At 40.1% G+C, this 22,053-nt stretch overlaps 1 protein-coding gene across 6 annotated transcripts in view; it reads left to right on the top strand.

Annotated features, from left to right (window-relative positions):
* The window catches only part of TUT7 (terminal uridylyl transferase 7), a 61,400-nt gene that overhangs the window by 36,160 nt on the left and 3,187 nt on the right, over positions 1-22,053 (top strand). For 4 of the 6 annotated variants that reach the window (XM_060609918.3, XM_060609917.3, XM_060609916.3 and 1 more), the window contains exons 18-28: positions 675-778; positions 1,393-1,482; positions 1,847-1,960; positions 2,135-2,212; positions 2,857-3,034; positions 7,143-7,190; positions 7,277-7,368; positions 9,026-9,141; positions 10,252-10,577; positions 12,517-12,593; positions 12,952-13,015. In XM_060609918.3, the coding sequence (XP_060465901.2) occupies positions 675-778; positions 1,393-1,482; positions 1,847-1,960; positions 2,135-2,212; positions 2,857-3,034; positions 7,143-7,190; positions 7,277-7,368; positions 9,026-9,141; positions 10,252-10,577; positions 12,517-12,593; positions 12,952-13,015 (1,287 nt within the window). The remainder of the gene's footprint in view (positions 1-674; positions 779-1,392; positions 1,483-1,846; positions 1,961-2,134; positions 2,213-2,856; positions 3,035-7,142; positions 7,191-7,276; positions 7,369-9,025; positions 9,142-10,251; positions 10,578-12,516; positions 12,594-12,951; positions 13,016-22,053) is intronic. The other 2 variants (XM_060609921.3, XM_060609920.3) reach the window with 2 other exon arrangements.

Raw genomic sequence — 22,053 nt, 5'->3', positions numbered from 1 at the left:
ATCTCCTATCACTCATTCCTTTCCGTCAAGTCAACTCAATAGCCTTCACGATCCCATGGAAGTTCTCGAACATCCTTTCTGCTTTAGGCATTTGCCCTGTCCTTATGTGCTTTTTTTTTTTTTTCCTTGCCTCCTAAATCCCCTCAGCCGCCTCTGTTTTTAACCTGTTGCTCTCCTTTTTCAAAGCCTGGTTCAGGCAATTCACTCCTCTCCTGTTGAAGTTGATTCTGTTCTTTTACTGTCTTCTAGCTCCATGATACGTAACTTTTGTTTTGAGGATTCAGAGGATCACCCTGTAGGCTTTTCTCTGTATTAGATATAGTCACGTGGAGAGAATAGATAGGGCCCGAGTAGTCTAGACTCTGTAGTAGTTTCTTCTGTTCTGGTGTTTATCAGACTGACAGCCCTATACACGTGCACATGATCCGGTGAATTCCTGGAAGACAGCGGCTACCTCATTCATCCTTGTACTTCAGATATCAATGTGTTTAACAAATACAAACTTTGCCAGAAGAGTCTTCCCAGATGTTTAGTAACAGAATCGAGTAGTCCTAGTGACTGCAGTGAAACTAGCCAGAGTTCGGTTTACATCGTCTTATTTTGGGATATTAACATAAGAACCGCTTATGGCCCCAGCTGCTGTATTTAACAGTACTCTCTTATTCCTAACCTAGGTCTTAGAAACATCTTGCCTATTACAACAGCAAAGGTGCCAATTGTAAAGTTCTTCCATTTGAGAAGTGGTCTGGAGGTGGACATCAGCTTGTATAACACACTGGTAAGATTTTCCCCAGGACTTTTCTTCAGGGAGATGAAAGGGAACGAATGGCTCTTAATTTACAAAATAGCAAGTAAAATTAAGCCATTCCTTTGATCTTATTCGTTGTTTTCATTAGGAGTGTTTGCCTTTTGCCTGGCAAACTCTCTTAACAGAGAGTTAAGATAGTATTTATTTATTTTGAGGTCCTAGTGGCAGGTGCTTCTTGTTTGGCTTGAATTTTGTTTTAATTTTGGACTGTGTGTGTGTTTTTGGTCTCACACTTTGTTTCCTGCAGGGCTTTCCGGACCTTCTCTGGATATTACGGGCATTCAGTTTAAATAATGCCAGGGTGAAGTGGGGGATCCTTACATCTACATAGATGGAATTATTTTAATAGCCCTTATTTCTAGAAATGTTCAGACTAAGGACATATTAACATGGAAGTCATGAGCTCAGATGTCATGTATAATTCTTATTATTTAGTAAGTTAATGAAGCTCATCTTTGGGGGAAAATACTCGTGTCAGTCTAAATGTCTTCAATCTAAAGTGAATTATACTGTAAACCTTTTCAGAATATTCCAGTTTAAATTTTTTTCTTCTATTTGGTAACTTACAATTTTCCTTTTAACAGGCCCTTCATAACACAAGGCTCTTATCTGCTTATTCAGCCATCGATCCCAGAGTGAAATATTTATGCTATACCATGAAAGTGTTTACAAAGGTGAGTATGCTTCCTGTTGTGATTCATTAGAAATTTCGTTGCATCTTCAAACTTAGTTGAAAACATGTCTATATTTTTTAAAGAATGATAGCCATGTTAAATGCTTCTTTTAACTAGTTTGGGAACCCTGCTGTGGCAAGCTAAAATTTTGTTGTCTTAAGTTTTACATACGATAATCTAATCTTGCTAGTGGCTGATGGTTGGGGGTTTTTGTTTTTGATGTCCCTTTGGTTGGTCTTTGGCATTTGAAAATGTAGCTTTTTTGTTAATGCCCAATAGAAGCATTTTCCTTTTGTGATGGTAGAATAGCTGCAAATTTAGCAGGAAACATTGGTGATCTGTTCCTCATTTTCCTTCCCTCTAGATGTGTGATATTGGTGATGCTTCTAGAGGCAGCTTATCGTCATACGCATACACGCTTATGGTGCTATATTTTCTCCAGCAGAGGAATCCACCAGTCATTCCTGTCCTTCAAGAGGTATTAGTAAAAGAAATTGTGTTTCTCATCTGTAAACGTGGGTGATCTTTGAGCCCTCTTCCTTCTCTAATATTCTGTGATTCTGTAGTTAAATTTTTAACTATTTTCCTACAAGTTTTTGTATCAATGCATTAAATTTGTAATCCATACTAATAGTTTAAAAATTAATTTCAGATATACAAAGGTGAAAAGAAACCTGAAATATTTGTTGATGGCTGGAATATTTATTTTTTTGATCAAATAGATGAACTGGTACGTATTTTAAGAGTAAAGATTTTTTTACATCCTTGACTAAAAGTTAGCTGTACTATGCTGTGCTGTAATGGTCAACAACTATATTTTCACTTGTTATATTTATTTATGTTATGATAGTAAAAAAACTAGCATATATAGATGTTTTCTTGGAAGTTGAAAACATTTTCATTTTAATAAAAATGAAAACATTTTAATTAAGTCAGGTGTTTCCAGGGACTATATGTAGGATTTCTTTAATGCCTGTTAATTCCAAATGGCTATGTAGCTTTATTCCAAATGAACAAATATTTGCTAAGTGGTTTTCTGCAAACAGTTTGGAAAGACTTTCTTTGAGTTCAAAGATCTAATAACCCAGGCATCATCAAGGCTCTTAAAATCTATTTCCAGATTCTTCCGCAAACATGCACTCTGGGGTTTGACATTTAAAACCCTGAGCTTTCCCTATCTCCAGGTCACAGGGTAGAGATTAATAAAGTCATGTAAATGGTATTTTAAGATGTGAAAGAAAAGTTACAGAATTATATTTTTATGTATTTAGATTCCAGTTTAATAAGTCCAAACTTACTCCCTAAGATACAAATGAAGATAGATATTAACACTTTACTATAGAGCATGATATCTCTGTTCCCTTCTATTTCTAGCCCACCTATTGGCCAGAATATGGGAAAAATACAGAATCTGTTGGGCAGCTATGGTTGGGACTTCTTCGATTCTACACAGAAGAATTTGATTTTAAAGAACATGTTATTAGCATCAGGAGAAAAAGTCTGCTTACAACTTTTAAGAAACAGTGGACCTCAAAATACATTGTAATTGAAGGTACAAATAAAATGAAGCTTAAAATCGAATAGAATATAGAGTTTGAACTAGAAGGGCATCGTTCTCCATCCCTGCAGAGAACGGCAGGGAGCCACCAGCTGGGATGTGCAGCACTGCCATTCTGTTACTGTCCACATCAACACACTTGTCTGTTTCCAGGATGAAGAGTTATTTTTAAGGGTGCCTGGTGGCTCAGTCAGTTAGGCATCCAACTTCAGCTCAGGTCATGATCTCACGGCTTGTGAGTTCGAGCCCCTCATTGGGCTCTGTGCTGACAGCTCAGAGCCTGGAGCCTGCTTCGGATTCTGTGTCCCTCTCTCACTCTGCCCCTCCCCTGCGTGTTCAGTCAGTCTCTCTCTCTCTCTTTCTCTCTCTCTCTCTTTCTCTCTCTCTCTCTCTCTCTCTCTCTCTCCCTCCCTCCCTCCCTCCTTCCCTGTCCCCCACCCCAGAATAAATAAGCACTAGGAAAAAAATTAAAAAAAAAAAAAAAAAGACATTTTTAAATGACTGGTGTCCTCCTGTGGGCTTCTCCCCGCTTCAGAACTCTTTTGACCATGACACATCTTTGACTTTTGTTGAACACTTACTGGAGAATAAGTTTGCAATAGAGATAAGGCAGCTTTAAAAGAGTGGGACTTTTGAGGTGCCTGGGTAGCTCAGTTGATTAAGTATCTGACTCCTGATGTCAGCTCGGGTCATGATCTCACGGTTCGTGAGTTTGAGCCCTGCATCAGGCTCTGCGCTGACAGCTCAGAGCCTGCTTGGGATTCTCTCTCTCTCCCTCTCTCTGTTCCTACCCCGCTGTGCATTCACACGCTCTCTCGCTCTCTCTCTCTTTTTCTCTCTCTCAAAATAAATAATAAACTTAAAAAAAAAAAAGAGAGAGAGTGGGACTTTTAACACCTTCTGAATTGAGGGTTTGAAAAGTGGGCACTAATTGAATTTTCAAGATCCTTATTTGCTATTTATTGATGAAGGGGTTTACCTACAAGTAATTATATGTAAACTTTGGCATTTCTTTTGCCCATGCTGAAGCCTTTTCTTCCATTGAATGCAAGGATCCATGGGCCATGTATGTTTGTAGTCAATTGTTTACTATATATTTTTTGTTTGTTTAATTTGAAAGAGAGAGTGAGTGAGAACGAGTGGGGGAGAGGGGCAGAGGGAAAGAAAGAGAATCCCAGGCAGCATCCACATTCAGCACGGAGCCCAACATGGGACTCGATCCCACAACTGTAGGATCATGACCTAAGGCCAAAACCAAGAGTTGGACACTTAACTGATTGAACCACCCAGGCACCCCTCCAGTTTGTGGGATTTTAATTTTAGGGTCAAAAGGGAGTTTAAATGTTTAAAACTGAACTGAGAAATGGCTTAAAAAATATTTTATTGGTTTTAATCTTTTTTATTTTTTTGGAAATACACTTATATTCGTTAAATCATGTATGTCACTTTAGGTTATGTTTCCGTCATTACTTCTGCCTATTGGCAGTATTAAGATACTGTGAACATTTGTAAAATTAAATTCAGATCACTATGGCTTTAGATATGACTTTAACTTTTTAGGATGTCGTATGTCAAAAACAGAACTTTGTCTTAAACCTTTCCATTATCACAGTGGGTCTTTACCGTCTCCAATTGTTCATATATTGTTTTTATTTTTGAAGTCTCATTATCTTCTCATTTTTACATTCCTTTCAGATGAACCATTAGTAATAGGCTAAGTTAGAAAGAAGACTTTTTTAAAAATTTATTTATTTTGAGAGAGAAAGAGTACGCATGTGAGCACGTGAGTGGAGGAGGGGCAAAGAAAGAGGGAAAATCCCAAGCGGCCCCCTGCACCGCCAGCGCAGAGCCCGATTTGGGGCTCGGACCCATGAAACTATGGGATCATGACCTGAGCTGAAATCAAGAGCCAGATGCTTAATCAACTGAGCTACCCAGGCACCCTTAGAAGGAAGATTTTTAACCAGCTCTTCTAGAATGGAGGAATTTCAGGGGTGGTGGTGACAGTGATGTTTTTTACTGTACAGTAGCTTAATATTATAGTATCTCTGCTACATTAAGCAACAAACAAAAATACATGTACAAGTTACCAGAAGAAAATGTGACCAGACCTACTAGGAAGGTAACCTTCTGAAAGCAGTTGTTAGTGTAGGGTCAAACTGAGTGAAGGCTTCTGTACTCCAGTAACGTGCTACTGAGTCTTTATCCCGAATGGTGTGCCCCATTTATTGCACATTAAAAGCATAACAGATAAATAATAATAATTTAAAAAAATTAAAAATTAAAAAAATTAAAAATTTTTAAAAAAAGCATAACAGACAACCAGAAAGATGCCTCATTTTACTTCTTTACTCCTTTTCAAAGATTTTTTTTAATGTTTATTTATTTTGAGAGAGAAAAAGAATGGAGGAGGGCCAGAGAGAGAGAGAGAGAGAGAGAGAGAGAGAGAGAATGAATCCCAAGCAGGCTCCACGCTGTCAGTGCAGAGCCCAACATGGGCTTCCATCTCTTGAAGCATGAGGTCGTGACCTGAGCTGAAATCCAAGAGTTGGATACTTAACCAGCTGAGCCACCCAGATACCCCATCTTTATTCTTTTTGTATATATTGTATGCATGCAGTCCTCCATTTTCTTAATAATCCCCAAAAAGGGTTGGGTTTTTTTTTTCCATTGCTTTTCTTGAATATTTTTAGGCATTTATTGGAAATAATTAAACATTCAAAGCATGAATTATTATGTATGTATGTTTTAAATCATACATAAAATAGTATTTTAAATTAGAAATAGTGCTTTACCTCCATTTATTTCATGAACAAATTTATTCAGATCTGAAATAAATCTTTGACATCAGCATTTTTTCCCATCTTTCCTACCACTTTCTGGGTCATCTAATAAATAATATTCCAGAACCCAACATATATATATACAGCTACCTAGTGCATTTAAGATGCACACATTTAAGATCATATGGGAGTCCTTCATGAAGCTTTTACTAAAAATTGAGGTCTGAGTAGCATAGGGCAGGGGTGTGTGTGTGTGTGTGTGTGTGTGTGTGTGTGTGTGTATGTGTGTGTGTGTCTTAATTTATCTTGTGTTTTATGATCTCCAGGATGACTGATGTGATCCTTAAAATGCTTGTTAGTTAGCAGGAACATCCAGTGCTAAAATGTTTTAGGTCTATTTGTGACCTCTATATGCCTCCCAAACTAGCACCCTTAGATAATATTCAATTAATAGGTCTTCTCCAAACAATATTTTGTTGTTTAAAGTGAAGCAACTCCTCATAATAGGAAGGAGTCTATACAGAATCAAACATAAAGTAACACCTTCTTTTCTGATGGACACTTTCGAGATAACACTTGACTTATATTTAGGAATATATATATATTACTTAGCTGTATTACACATTTGAAACTCACTAGAAAGGAAGTCATTTAACACAGTTGACTCTTGAACAACTTGAGTTTGACTGCGTGGGTCCACTTAAATGTGAGTTTTTTTTCAATAAATACAGTACAGTACTGTAGATATATTTTCTCTTATGATTTTCTTAATGTTTTCTTTTTTTTTAATTAATTTATTTATTTTGAGACAGAACGAGTGAGCGAGCAGGAGAGGGGCAGGGAGAGAGGGGGAAAGAGAATCCCAAACAGGCTCCACACCTGTCAGCACAGAGCCCGACATAGGGCTCGAATTCACAAACCATGAGATCATGACCCGAGCCGAAACCAAGAGTTGGATGCTTAACCCACTGAGCCACCCAAGTGCCCCGACATATTCTTTGTTTTAGCTTACTTTATTATAAGGATGTAGTATATAATACGTATATAAAATATATGTTAATCAACTATGTTATAGGGAAGGCTGTGGTCAAGTGTAGGCTATTAGTAGTAAGTGTTGCGGGACTCTAAATATGTGTGGAATTCTGACCGTGTAGGGGGTTGGTGCTCCTACCCCACACATTGTTCAAGGGTCAACTGTACTTTTATTAATGATAAAGTATGTAATACTTCCTCTGTCTTTTATGCACACGTTAATGTATGAATAGTGGCATTTCCTATTTCATTATCTTTTTTGTTCTCATTAATTTGTTTTTATGTAGATCCCTTTGATTTGAATCACAATCTTGGAGCTGGATTATCGAGGAAAAGTAAGTTGCTTTGTTTATAAATGTTAATGTGGTCCCTTTTCCTTTTAATCCATCTAACTGAGCACTTTTAACTCTTTTCTTCTCAGTGACAAATTTTATAATGAAAGCATTTATTAATGGTAGAAGAGTGTTTGGTATTCCAGTCAAAGGATTTCCGAAGGACTACCCGTCAAAAATGGTAAGTGTCCATTGGAAATCCAAAAAACAATTCTAAAAGCCTTTATTAGGGCACCTGGGTGGCTCAGTTGGTTAAACATCTGACTTCAGCTCAGGTCACGATCTCATGGTTCGTGAGTTCGAGCCCCACATCAGGCTCTGTGCTGATAGGTCAGAGCCTGGAGCCTGCTTCAGATTCTTTGTCTCCCCCTCTCTCTGCCTCTTCCCCACGCATGCTCTGTCTCTCTCCTAGAAGTGAATAAACATTAAAAAAAATTTTTTTTAAGTTTATTTGAAAAATAAATAAAAAGGAAAAGCCTTTATTAAGCACCTAATTTGTACACATGACTCCAGTAATAAATACTCTTGAAAGTCTGGCGAAGCTAGCCAGGATAAACAGTTGCAATACAAAGTAATCCCTAAAACCTTTTTCTAAACATTCCCAGTTCTGAGGCCATTTATCGGGAGAACAGGGAGAAACAGCCACACGTGGAATTTGGGTGGGAAAATAGGCCTTTTGGCGCTGCTGCTTTTCCTTGGAAACGCACATAGATGGCACTGCTGTTCCAGCAGCATTCAGCTCCGTGCCAGCCTGTGCCAAGCCCAGCTCGCACACAGCTAAGGGTCTTCCACCTGCTCATATGAAGTCTAGATCCTTCAGTCTACTTGAGAGTAATGCATCTCTTAGTGGGACCAGGAGAGAGAGTGTCACTTGTGCTGGCAAGCTCGCTGGTGTCCTATCACCTGATACTCAAGATTTTTATGGGACCAGACTCATTAAAAACAAAGCCAATTGAAAAAAAAATAAAAAAAAAATAAAAAATAAAAAAAAAAAAACAAAGCCAATTGCACAAAAATTCCCTTCAGTGAGCAAAAACTAGAGGGTTTTCTGTTAAAAATAAAATTATTTTTTTCCTTCACTAATTTTCTTTATAAAGACTTTTTAAACGAGCCTGAAGCATATGAGTGTATTAGGAGTATGGGGGTATCCTCAGCATTGGATCGTGTCTGTGCGTCTCGTTTTGGCTAGATATGCCATGGCTGCCCTCTACGCCAAGGCTTCTGAAACTTGATCCAGCAGATCTTCTTGGGGGTTTTGTCCTTGGGGATTCTAATCCAGGAGATCTGGGGTAGGGCCCAAGACTTGGATTTCTTACAGGCTCTCAGGTGATGCCTGTGCTCCCTTCTGGTCCTCACCTTAATTTCAGTGGCAAGGAGGCTTCACTGCAGCCATTGTCTTTCCTTCCTTCTGATATGTTTCTCCAAAGCCACAACAAAACAAAGCAATAACACATGGCTCCTTTCTTTTGCTCTATGTAGTCTGTGTAATGCAAATCATAATCCTCAATTTATTGGGTTCTAGCCTTTTCATTTTATGAGAAAGCGAAGCCTTCGTATCTGGCTGCGGCTTCCCCCGCGTCCTGGGGAAGCTGACTCACGGGCATGTGTGATGCTCTCGTGTAGAAATGTCCTAGAAAAACAGGCTCCCTTTATGGTTAGGGTGAAACTGTGGGCCGCAGGATGAAAAGGAATAAACCAACATGAAATTTAGGTAAAACTGTCCCTAAGCAGTATAGTAATCGTTATTCAAAAGAAGTTTTCCGATCGATACCTGGTTAGTTGTTGTGTTTTGACCTCACATTAATCGTTCATAGTTTTCTATATGTATGTTCCGCTAGGAATACTTTTTTGATCCAGAAGTGCTAACTGAAGGAGAGCTGGCACCAAATGATAGATGTTGCCGAATTTGTGGGAAAATTGGACACTTCATGAAGGATTGTCCTATGAGGAGAAAGTAAGTCCGTGTTCAAAAGGGGTGGTTCTGTTTTACTTTCTTATTGTACCAATTTTTAAATGAGGTTCTGTTGTAACAGAAAATAAACTTGTGTTAAATCCAGCAGTTCTCAGATAAATGATTTTTTGCAATGAATATGAAGTGATTTAAAACACGCCTTTAAGCACGGATGACCAGAAGTCCCTCGAGTTTCCAGATAACAGTCTTCCAGGCCTGGTCCCCTTTCCTCATTTTGGTCACTGCCCCAGTTGTTACTCAGCCATTCAGTCACAGGCCTCTCCAACAGGGGTGAAAGAAGAGAGGAGAAAAGTGAAATGAGTTCTTTCAGGACATCAGTGACACTTCCATGGTACAGGAACTGGGCTGTACCAGGCTCATCTACAGTTTATTGCCAGATAGGACCCTTCACTTGTATGCAGTTTAACCCTTAATAATTGCCGTGGCGAAGCCGCTCAGTTTGGTCACCATGCTTCTGGTGATGTTTGCAGGAGGGCCGGGGAGGGGGGAGGTTTGGGTTGCTTGCTTGGGACGAACTGTTGTTTTGGGTGGTGTGGTCTTAGCTGGACAACAATACTCATTTAAAAAACATGCTACTTAAAATAAGGCACCATCTAGAATTTGAGGCTCTTATTTAGTACTTTGGTTTTTTATTGAGATAATAGTCACTGATCGCTGATACGACAAGAAAAAAATGTTTTTAACGTTTTAAGAACATAAATCTCCTAACCCCTGTTTCCTTGTGAACTGGAACTTCCATGGCTTAAATTTCTAGTGCCTAGTAAAGAATGGGCCGCAGAATTTCGAGAAATCACCCCAAGGATCATTCGAGTTTCATCACATCCGTATCACAGTAGGATACTAAACCAGGGAGTTCCACTAACTGCAAACCCTGGTTTTATGGCACTAGAGTAACTGTGAAAATCAAAAAGAAAACCTACACCATCACCCTGAGGTTGCTTCTTGATAGAGCAGACGGACTTACATTTGTTAAATTCTTGTTTTTCCCTCTGACACTTTCTGTTTCTGGTCATCTCCCAAACCTGGAGTGCTCTTAATATTTGGTCAGGTTTCTGTCTAGATTTTTCCTACTGGTGTTATATCATCTTCTAGAGTGAGGCGGCGGCGTGATCAGGAAGATACCCTGAACCAAAGATACCCTGAGAACAAAGAGAAGAGGAGCAAAGAGGACAAAGACATTCAGAACAAGCACACAGAGAGGGACGTGTTGACAAAAGAAGAGAAGCCCGTGCAGTGCACGCCTCAGAAAGCCAAGCCAGTGAGGACAGCTGTCGACCTGGGCAGAGAGAAAATCCTCAGGCCACCAGTGGAAAAATGGAAGAGGCAGGATGACAAAGACTTACGAGAAAAACGTTGTTTTATTTGCGGAAGAGAAGGGCACATTAAAAAGGAATGCCCGCAATTTAAAGGCTCTCCAGGTATGGATACCGGTCATACCTCGATGTTTGCCCTCGCATCTCAAGGGAAATCTCTCTTTTAAAGTCCTTTACTATTTTAGATATATTTATTTCTTTAACACACCTGCTTACTGAGGAAGATTTCGTTTTGAAGAAAGTGAACCCTCCCTCTCCTTTAACCCTGACCCTCTAGATGTCTTAAACTTATTCCCAGTTTCATTTAGAGGCTTATAAAAGTCATTTGGTTGACTTTTCTAAGATGATCAGTGAATGGAAAACCCAATCATCCCCAGTGCCTAGAAATCCTAGCCTGAGTGACCAGAAAACATGCCGCCGCTTGAGCTTCACTTCTCAGTAGGTGCACTTTGGAAGTGGAAGCACTGATTGGCCGTGGGGGAGGCACAGCAGAATCCTGTCAGGACCCCAAGCTGTGGATAGTGAGCCACTTGTACTTCTCTTTACCTGTGTACATGCACATGCCTAGAAAAGGCACTGAAAGGAACTCTGTTACACGGCGACTGGTGGTTCTAACCGCGGAAGAGAGGAGGACGTGACTGTTTTAATACTTTCCTGCAGCGAGCAGAGTTATTCTTACGATGAGGAAAGATAGATGACCAGTCCATACTTGAAAATCACCCATATTTCTTGTCCCTTTGAGTTGTTGGATCTGCATTGACCCTTTCTATTAAATGGGTAAAGTGTCCACTCTGGGCATCTTTTTAACAGACTGTTAGCAGTGGGGGTACCTTCTGTGTACGTATAAAAAGTTAGGATTTACAGAGCGGTTTACACACCCTCACTTTGTTTCTCCGAACAAACCTGAGAGAGTGGATGGTATCTGATTGGCATAGAAGAGAAACCCGGGGAAGTCATTAAAGTAGTAACCTTTCATGTTTGTCCTCAATTACATACGTGTATGGACAGTGGAAAAAAGTCAGCACTGCTGACAATTCCCTTAAAGTACTCTACGGTCATTGTCCCTGGAATACTCGTACCTCTCTTCCGTTTTATTATATCATAGCAGCAATATAGTGTCTCTTTTTTTAAAGACAAGATTTTTAGAGCACTTATTTTTTTTTAAAGGAGCTTTATATGGAAAGTCTATTTTTAAATTATTTAATTATTGGTTTTAAAATAGGACTTCAGTGTTTATGGAAGTTACAGCTTGCCCTGCTTCTAAGGAACTCAGACAAATTTAAATTCAAACTCGTGCCCTGACGTGCTACATAGACCAGATCTTTTATAAGAGTAAATCTATTTAAGAGAAATCAAAATAATAGCCATAGCTAACGTTCACTCAGTCAGGCACTATTTTAAGTACTTTATGCGGGCAGTCTCTTCTGATTTTCTCCCCAGCCCCATGAGACGCGGTATCGATAACCCCAGTTTACAGATGAGGAAACTGGAAACAGCATAGATAAGACGTAATGAAGTTCGACCAGTTATTTTTGTAGACCCTTCTGAAGAACGGGCGGTGTGTGTTTACTAGTAGCACGAAGCACATTATCATCATGCTCCTCTTGGGTACAACTCAGAGGTGAAGGGATGCCCCTGCATCCCCCCAGCTTTGATGGGTTTCTTCCTCCCAGTTGGTAGCAAGTTCTACGTTGTCTACTAGTGAAGTTCTCCAGGTAGAGCGGTGCTTCTGGAAGGCTGCAGGGGCAGTAGCAGCAAGGAGAGCCAGGGGGATCCCGGGGCAGGGATGGGTAGATAGGAAGGGGGGAGTGGGAGTAGAGAACGGGCGTTTCCTCCAGCAGCAACTCAGAGTAAATCAGTTGCTTCTTCCTGTCTGAAAATTATGCTGCCCCCTCTCGTTTCTTCAAATACGTTATTTTGTCCACACAGTATACTCAGTGGGAACTTCTGTCACATCCACAGAAAAATGTTCTGTGAAAGTTTGAAAACAGGGCTACTGCTTTCATTTTACAGTGAGAACAAAAAGTGCTAATTTTTTCCTCAGGTATGTCTAAATCAGATTGTGTGTTTGGATCCCCTTCTCCACCTAGTCCCTTGAGACCAACTGGCACATTTGCTCAGGTAAACCTAGCTCAGACCTGAGCAGGAAGCCCTTGGCTCCTCTGTCTGTCAGCGCGCACTTCCCGAGTGCTAGCCCTCGGCGAGGTGCTGGGCGCCCCAGGCCCTGGCCTCTTCCTTCTGGCTAACGCTCCTGGCTCCTCCCTCAGCACCCCCGCGCCGCGTGTGGTGAGGCTTGCTGTGTGCCTATGGCAGGGGCGCTTCCAGGGCTCCTGAGTCTCTGTCTTGCTTTTCAATTAACTTGCAGAGTTCTGCCTTCCACACGCCTAATTTCAGCCCTCTCTGGATATGGTTACGGTTTTAAGGCTGTTTCAGATGCTCTTCCTTTCGATTTTGTAAACCAGTCTATTTCATTTTTTAGGCAGTGCTTTTACATGAAGACAAAAAGAAACAAAAAACAACCATATTTTTGAGTCCCCAGTCAGGTATGTGGGTTTAAAAAAAAAAAAAAACAACAAATGTGTGTTATTTTATTTATTGCATAGTTTACCACATGCCTTTTGAGATGCTTCCTTTGAGTATGTGGTTTTAACAGGGACTGGACGTCAGAATCACTTGGGGAACTTTTACAAATACAGCTGCCCTCCCCCCACCCTTCAGTGGTTAGGCTTGAGCCTGTCCTCTAAGGTGGTTCCTATATCATCCCTAAGTAAGAACCATAGCCTTTAATTATTTGTTCTTCTTCCACGCTTTTTGTTTCTGATTTGAAATTGCCACTGTCTTGTCAGCAGTATGTTCTCCTCATGAGACTATCTACCATACACAAAAGTAAGGAAAGAGAGAAATTGTTGGCCTGAACTCCTCAGAGTCTCTCTCTGTCTCTCTCTCTCTCTCTCTCTCTCTCTCTCTCTCCCTCCCTCCCCCCACCCCCCTCCTTCTCTCGGCTGCATCATTTATTCATTCCTTCAACAAATAGTGATTAAGCCACCACCCCCCTACCGCCCAGCCTCTAAGCACAGAATATGGGCCTCAACACTGACAATACAGCAGTGGACCAGCCCCTTCTCTCATTTACTCCACATCCTTGTCAGAAGAGAGGCGTAAATATTCCCTATGGCAACAGGTGCTAAGAAACACAAAGCAGGGAAGGGGAAGGGAATGCTGGATAGGACTGTGGCGTCTCTGATGAAGTAACATTTACACAAAGAAATAAAAAGAGGGGCAAGTTAGGGGAAGTTGGAGTTAGACTGTTACCACAGAACGAAAACCACATTGCCCCCCCGTGTCACTGAGTGACGTGAGCAGGGAGGGGTGGTAGGCGAGGTCAGGGTAGATGGATCTGGATCATGAGGTGCCTTGAGCGCTGGCAGGGATGGCTTTCTTTCTCTCCCATGAGACGGACAGCTTTTGGAGGCTTTGGAGCACAGGCGGGATTGTGGGAATTCTGATGGCAAAGGTTCCCGTTGTAAAAGTCTGCTGGGCAGAGGTGAGGGTGGCAACAGAGCCACGAGGAGGCTCCTGCTGGAGCTTAGGGGAGAGCCGACACTGGCTCACACTCAGGTGGAAGCAGCAGGGGACTCGAGGACTGGTCACGCTCTGGATATTCTGAAGGTGGTGCCAACATGGTCTGTTGCTGGGTTGGATGATTGCATAGGACAGAATGCACCCGAGATGACACTACGATTTTTGGCCTGAGCAACTAGAAGACCAGAAGTGGGACTTCCTGTGCAGAGAAAGAGGAAGAACAGATTTGGGGACAAAGAGTCCAGCCTTAGCCATGTAAATTTGGCCGCTGGTGTTTGAGTAGAGATGCCAGGTAGCCAATGAGATGTATGAGCTGGGCGTTCAGAGCAGAGGCCTAGGCTGAAGATAGAGACTTGAGTATTGTCAGGGCAGAGATAGTATTTGAAGGCCTGGGTAGGAGTGGGATCGCCTCCGAGGTAAACACAGAACAAAAAGAGAAAAGCATTTAGAGGCTCAAAATAAACAAAGGAGACTGACAGAAGACGGTCAGTGAGGGAACAAGTGAGCCTGCTTCTGGAGTCCAGTGGAAAAGGGGCCTCAGAGAAGGGCTTGGCCATGTGTGGGTGCTGCTGCTGGGAAGTCTGGGGCAGTGTAGACTGATCAGTAAGCATTGCATGTGGCAGTGCAGAAGTCACGAGTGAGTCGGAAAAGAGCCCTGCCTCTGGAGTGGAGAGGACAAAAACCTGATTGCAGGGATTTCTGGTGAGAAGCGCTGGAACCAGTCTGGGCAACCAGACCTCCCAGCATCCTTTCCGGCCTGCCAGGCCTGTGGACAGATGCTCAAAGGACGGCAAGATCAGGAGGCTCTGAAGGCCTTTCTGGTGTTCAAGTATGCTTTTGATCCTGAAAGGGAAGGGGAGAAATTGAGGGGTGGTGGGAGGAAAAACAAAGTAACTTTAATATACTGAGACACTTTTTTAGCTTTTTTTAGTAAGAAGGGATGAAACTTTAAACTTGATACAAATATTCTGAGTTCTGGCCTGAAGACCCTCTTAGTAACTTTGCCGTGTGTGTGTGTGTGTGTGTGTGTGTGTGTGTGTGTGTGTGTGTGTTTCAATAAAGTAGATTTAAAGAAGGGAAATTGTATAGGCAAATAGAGCATGTGTAGTCTTTTTAACTTGATTATATAGTTTCTGAAATTTTAAAACTTGATTGATATAACGACATTTTTGTATGCAGTGTAAAGCAACTCAATATTTTATGCTCGGTCCATAAATGTTGTATGTGTAATGTGCGCACACTGTTTTTAGATTGGAGAGTGGCTGTGTTAGTTAGAATGTGAAGAGACCAAGCTGTCTCTACCGTCACTGAGAAATAGCGCTCCCGATTCCGGGGCAGCCTTCTGAGCCCCCGCGGTAGAGAGAGTGCCTCCCTGCGCCCACCCACCCAGCCTGAAATAAGCTGGGGCGCAGTGACCCCACCCTGGGAAAGCAAAGAGAGTTCCAGACAAGGAGTGTTTGGTTGTCTCTACTTGGAATGTTGTTAACAAGAGAAAAATAAATGGAATAATGAAATTATTTAGCTACTTCCATTTCTGTCAGGATGGAGATGAAGTATCTCAAGTATATACAATAATAGGATTAGACATTTCTTTTTATGCCATGTGAATTTTAGGGTTTGTGTTTTTTGTTTTTTGTTTGTTTTTTTTTTTGGTCTGTTTTGTGTAATGATTGTAGAAAACATGTGAAGTGACCTCAAATCTCTTTACGATCACAGTTTAAGAGGAATGGGCGTTAGGTTGGTACAGAGGTCAGGTGATTCAAAGAGAAAGAACCAGAAATCTTGAGAGAATTACTCCCCTTACCTGAAAAGGGAATGGTGTGCGAAAAGGTAAAGGACTCAGGAGGCTCTATGAGAAAACGCAGGAGCAGCTGTTTCCAGGGAAGATGTAATTGTTCTCAGTGGAATGCATGGATGTAAAAACTTCAAGAAGAGTTCTAGTGGGAAACCTCCAAAATCAAACAGAAGTGAAATGGGAACGGGGCCCTGTCTTGAGCCAATTTGATGGACAGTGAGAGCAACCACGAAGGACAGAGGAGGAGGGTGACAAGCAGCCTCTGAAAGCCAGATGTGGGAAACAGACCCACTGCCGTTTGTGGGATCACTTCCCATAGATCCTGCGAGAGTTTAAGGGTCACAGAGTTACCATATGTAAACAAGCCAAAAGAATGTTGTTTTTACGAGATTCAGCCTTGAACAGATACTTCCAGAACATTACACATAGGAAAAATACCGATCCTTGCTTCATCAAGATGCTCCTTTTGCTAAGGTCAGGGTGTTGAAGAACATCACCTCTACAGGCAGATTGCAAGGTGTGATTTCTAGCTCTGTGATCTTGAAAAACCTGCTTAGCCTCTACTTGCCTCAGTTTCCTCATCTGTTACAAGGGGATAATCATCCCTGACTTGTAGGGATGTTGAGAAATCCATGTGAAAGCACTTAGGACAGCACCTGTGTGTAGCAAGCAGCGCAGAAGTTTGTAGGGATGGTGATTGCATCAATGCTCCTACACTGCATCCGTCAGCATAGCTCCTGCTGAAGGTTTTTACACATCTTGAATGTAGAAGTTTATTCTGATTTTATAAATTGTTTGTAAGTGGGGGAAGAATACAGATGTTGGACATCCGGACATATACCTGGAAATGGCATTACCAGTTCACAATAAGGATTACTGTAATTATCTTCTGCATAAGACTTGCATATTTATAAACATTTTGAGCAACTGTAAAACTTAAAACTTGCATTTGCTACAGAAGAAAAATTATTACAATAAATATGTCTACTTCATACCAGAAAAAAAAAAGAAAACATTAATGGGTGGTTAAAATCAATCTTAATTGAACTCTTCAAGTAAGTATATGATAGCTATTAAGACTTGTCAAATTTACCCACAGTATATTTACCCAAATTATCTATATTATAAATCTGAAATATATCTCGACTGTAAGTAGTATTAAATTTCCCCAGAGCTGCTCTTTTCCACAGTGCTGAATGTGTGGTGCACGGGTAGCCCCCCAGCGAGCTGCTGGTAGGACAGCCCCTGTTCTCTCCTATTAGCCTTATTGGCCGTAGGCAAGAGCCCGGCTTTTCTGGGCTCCAGACGTCTCATCTACCAGTGCTGACGGCACCATTTAGCCCATCAGACCCTGAGATTCAAACACCCAGCCCATAATAAGCACTCGGCCAAGTTCTCTTTCCTGACTTTCCATTCCTTTCTACTAGGCTGTATAGAATTCTTAACTCCCAAATGGGAAGAGCGGTGGATAGACAGTTCGGTGAATTCCCGTGTTCTTCACTGTGACTCCCCCCCGCCTCACACACACAGCTGCCACAATGCCTTAGATGTCCCGTGAGTCTTATTGATAAGAGGTGTACACATTTTGAAAGAACAAGGAAAACTAAGTGGGAGAATGGTCAAGAATATGAGCTTTCAGGTCAGACATATTTGAGTTTGAAGTACAGCCCAACCATTTGCTGGCTTACTGAACCTCTGTGCCTCAGTTTCCTTATTCATAAATTGGGGTTAACACCTCACAGGGCAATTGTAAGGATTAATTTCATCTACAGAAAGCCCTTCACACAGCATCTGGCACATATTATCCCTCAAGTTATCACTGCCTTGCTACTGTTGTAAACAAAACCTGCCCCACTGTTACTTACCTCTTCTAACTTAGAGGACAAATGTATAATGGAAGTTTTTAACAAAAAAAACAGGAGTACGTGGAGGTTGTAGAACCATAGCCATCAACTGATTTTTATGCTTAAGTGAATTACTCTGGTTTACATGTAACAATTTATTCAGTATGAGAATCTCAAAAAACTAACATTTTTCTATTCCTTAATCCTCCCCTATTTTGCAAAGAAAATTACATTTCAACAAAAAGAAACTACATCTGTCTCTTCATTTATTCCATTTTAATCTCATGGTTTGAAATCTTAAAAACTGGAGATGTTGTAAGAGATTGGTGGTATTTTTTCTCCCTCATAATGATGTATATATACTAGTATAACTTTTTTCCTTGACCAGAATTTAAAAGCCTACTGAAAAAAAAAAAAGGAGGGGGGGGTCTTTATGATAAGGGCACCTGGCTGGCTCAGTCAGTAGAGCATGTGACTCTCGATCACAGAGTTGTAAATTCAAGTCCCAAGTTGGGTGTAGAGATTACTTAAAAACAAAATCTCTTAAAAAATAAAATAACAGAAGTACCTTTGTAAACAATATGGGGAGACCTTATTATTGAGTACAGATCATTCTTTTTGATACCCTTTTTGATATTCCAGTATGTAAATATACCATTATTTATTTAATCATTCCTTATTAATGGACTAGCTAGTTTCAGATATTTGGTATGTCAGTGTCTTCCAGGACTTTTTTTGCTTTCATATTCTTCCCCCAAAATGGAGAAAGCCCATACATCTCATATATTTTTAAGTTGATATCTAAATTTTTCATTAGAATTGCAAAGTATATAACGCCTGGGGTCTTTTAAAATAAATATTGACATTTTAAAATAAAACTTCTCAATTAGCCTTAAATGTTTCAAATGAAATTAATATGCTTTTTCATATGAGCTACTATTCATTTACAGCTGTTTAACAGGCAGAAAGTTTATATCATTTTACTTTCCTCCTTGAATTCCTTTGTTTTACTTCCATCTTAAGGTGGTATATTTTTATCATATATATTTCAAGCATTTTAGGAGCACCCAGGTGACTCAGTCGGTAGAGCATGCGACTCTTGATCTCAGGGTTATAAGTTCAAGCCCCATGTTGAATATAGAAATTCCTTAAAAATAAAATTTTAAGGGGTGCCTGGGTGGCTCCGTCAGTTAAGCCTCTGACCTCTCAGCCTAGGTCATGATCTGCGGTTCATGAGTTCAAGACCCACATCGTGCTTCTCTGCCGTCAGTGCATAGCCTGCTTCGGATCCTCTGTCCCCCTTTGTCTCTGCCACACTCTCTCTCAAAAATAATAAATAAACGTAACAAAAATTTTTTTATTAAAATCCTAGAAAAAAAGATTAAAATTCAAGCATTTTATTAATCAGCCTATCCTACTCATCTGTAACAAAAATATTTATACATACATTGGATCGTTATGATTTTTGTCAAAGTATGAAAATTTCTAAATTGAGTTTTGCATTAGAATATATAATTGATCAAATGTTAACAAATTTTCATTAAAAATGACCTTTTTATGGGTGAAAAAACTTTTTTGTGTTTTTTTTTTTGCACAAGTCAGAGATGGGGCAGAGAGAGAGAATTTTAAGCAGGCTCCATGCTCTGTGCGGAGCCCGACACAGGGCTTGATCCCATGACTGAGATCATGACCTGAGCTGAAATCAAGAGTCGGATGCTCAACTAACTGAGCCACTCAGGTGCCCCCCAAAATGTTTATATTCACATACCAAATGTGATGGCCATTCAGTGAGATAGATGGGACTTCTCCATGCATTCATGTATTGTTGGATCAATACTACTTATTGCAGGAATGAAACGATGTTCCTTAACCATTTTTTTTTTTCCTGAATCTTTTGTTTTTATAGTTGGCAACCGTCGAGAAACCTTAGTAGTCTTTATGATAGGATACTAAAAATAACAGATACTTTTTCAGGGAATGGAAGATGTTTTACAACAGTGCCACTCAGTTATTGTCATTTCTTTTTAACTAAATGCCCAAAAATTACATAGTAATGTAGCATCAGGAAGTAATTTTTGATGATCACAGCTATCAATGTAATTTTATGAAAGCTAAAAATTTGGGGTTTTTATTAGAAGCATTCACCCTGACCACAGATACCAGCATTTCATTACCCCAGATCCACATACCACATTAATATTTGGATGAGTAGGAGACATGCCACTCTTTTAAAGTAGGAGAAGAACTGTGAATGAAAGGTGTGCCTCCTGAGAACCAGCCCAGAACCTTGGAACACTGCCGTCAAGTCCCCTCAAGCTCCCTGCCCTCTTGTCCTGTTCCATTGGCTCAGTAATACACGTGCCCGAGTTTCAAGACCACTGTTTATATAAAACTCTGTCAGGCACATTTGCCTAGTTACTTCCTCAGGATAAATTCCTAGTCAGAAGAGCGATAGGTTAAAAAGTATGCACGTTTTCACAATGATGCCAGCAATGCCAAAACGGGATTATTGACAATCCCAGGGAGTCCCTGACAGCCTGTTTCCCCTACCCTCACGTCATGGCAACAGCCCCTTTTGCCAATTGGCTTGTATCCTCCATTGAAGGCTCATATTTTTCATGTTTTCATTTGTATTTCTTCATGTTTCTGTCTCTGTGTTTTTCAATTAGGGTATTCATCTTTGTTTTTTAGCTCTTTCCACATAGAAAGCCATACATGTTTTGTCACATGTTCTATCCTTCGCCGCTACCATCCCAGTTTATTATTCTTTCAGCCTCATTTATGATTCGTTTTGCCACGTAGTCACTTGCTTGTTTGGTTTAGTAGTTCCATCTAGGCAACTTTTAGGTCCTTTCAAGTCATGCTTATAGTTTTGTAAATTTCTTGTTCTTGCCCCTCATTACATGAAAGTTCATCCACGTTTTATTTCTAGTGGTTTTACGTTTTTACATGCACATTTTTTATATGAAATTTCTTCAGGTTTCAGGAGATTTATTTTTATATGTAGGGGATGTAGTAATAAGACTGTTAGTACTATTCTTAGAAAAGAGTAGTTTGTGAACATTTTGGAGAAAATGTAAAGATACAGATATAAGCCATCTGTTAGAGAATGGACTTTATTTTTTTCACATTTTCTTTTCAATCTTTTTTTAATAAAAGATCATTAAGATGGTACAAGTCCCCTTTGACTACCATCCCATACCCACTCCATGCATCGTGTCCCCTCCACCCCAGAGGCATCTGTTATGCATTCAGATGTTCTTCCAGTTCTTTTCTAAACTTGCATATGTAGCCTTTAACGAATGTGTCCTTGGTGATTTTTTTAATTTAAATGATGTATTATACTGTGTAAGAAGAATGTTCTACAACCTGCTTTTTCATATCTATTTAATGAAGTAATTTTGAACTTAATATATATTGCTATTTATACATTTAGTTTTATTTTCTTTCCAGTATTCCATGTATGAATACAGAATATTTTATACATTACCTAGCACATGAGCATTTAGGTTGCATTTGTTTTTTTGTTACTATAAACAGTGCTGTAGTGAACATTCTTTTCTGAGTCTCCTTGAGCATATATGAGTGATTCTATAGTTTTTATACCTAGAAGTCAAACTGTTGAGTCATTACATATGTGCATTTTCAGTTTAGTTAGATATGGTCAATTATTGGTTGAAATAATTGCCACTCCCACCAGCATCACTGATAGGTGAAAAATACTTTGGTGGTATTCTCATGTATATTTTCTAGACTGTGGTGATGTTTTTGTTTATTAAGCAGTTGGAGTTATTCTTCTGTGAATTGCCTGTTCATATCATTAGCCCATGTTACTTGTTTGCTGACCAGTTGGAGTTCTTCTGTGAAGTCTCTGTTCCTATCATTTGCCCATTTTCCTGTTGCATTATTGTTTCCTTATTAATTTGTAAGTGTTCTTCATTTATTCTGAATACTGCTCCTTTATTATATACATTCTATGTATCTTCCTCTAGTATATCTTGTCTTTCTACTTGGGTCTGTTGCCATTCCAGAGTTTTAAATTTTAAGATAATCAAATGATTGACTTTACATGATTAGTTTTCATGGTCATGTGGCTCAGTGATTTTAGGGTCATCTTTAAGAAATTCTTCCTCGGGCACCTGGGTGGCTCAGTCAGTTAAGCGTCCAACTTTGGCTCAGGTCATGATCTCACGGTTCATGGGTTCGAGCGCCTAGAGCCTGCTTCGGATTCTGTGTCTCCCTCTCTCTCTGCCCCTTCCTTCCCTGCTCGTGTTCTGTCTCTCAAAAATAAACATTAAAAAAAATTTTTTTTCAAGAAATTTTTCCCTTATAAGATATCCATCTATATTTTCTTCCAATA

The sequence above is a fragment of the Panthera onca genome, chromosome D4, assembly GCF_046562875.1.
Source record: "Panthera onca isolate mPanOnc1 chromosome D4, mPanOnc1 haplotype 2, whole genome shotgun sequence".
Taxonomy (NCBI): domain Eukaryota; kingdom Metazoa; phylum Chordata; class Mammalia; order Carnivora; family Felidae; genus Panthera; species Panthera onca.
This window is presented reverse-complemented; position numbering and strand designations above follow the sequence as displayed.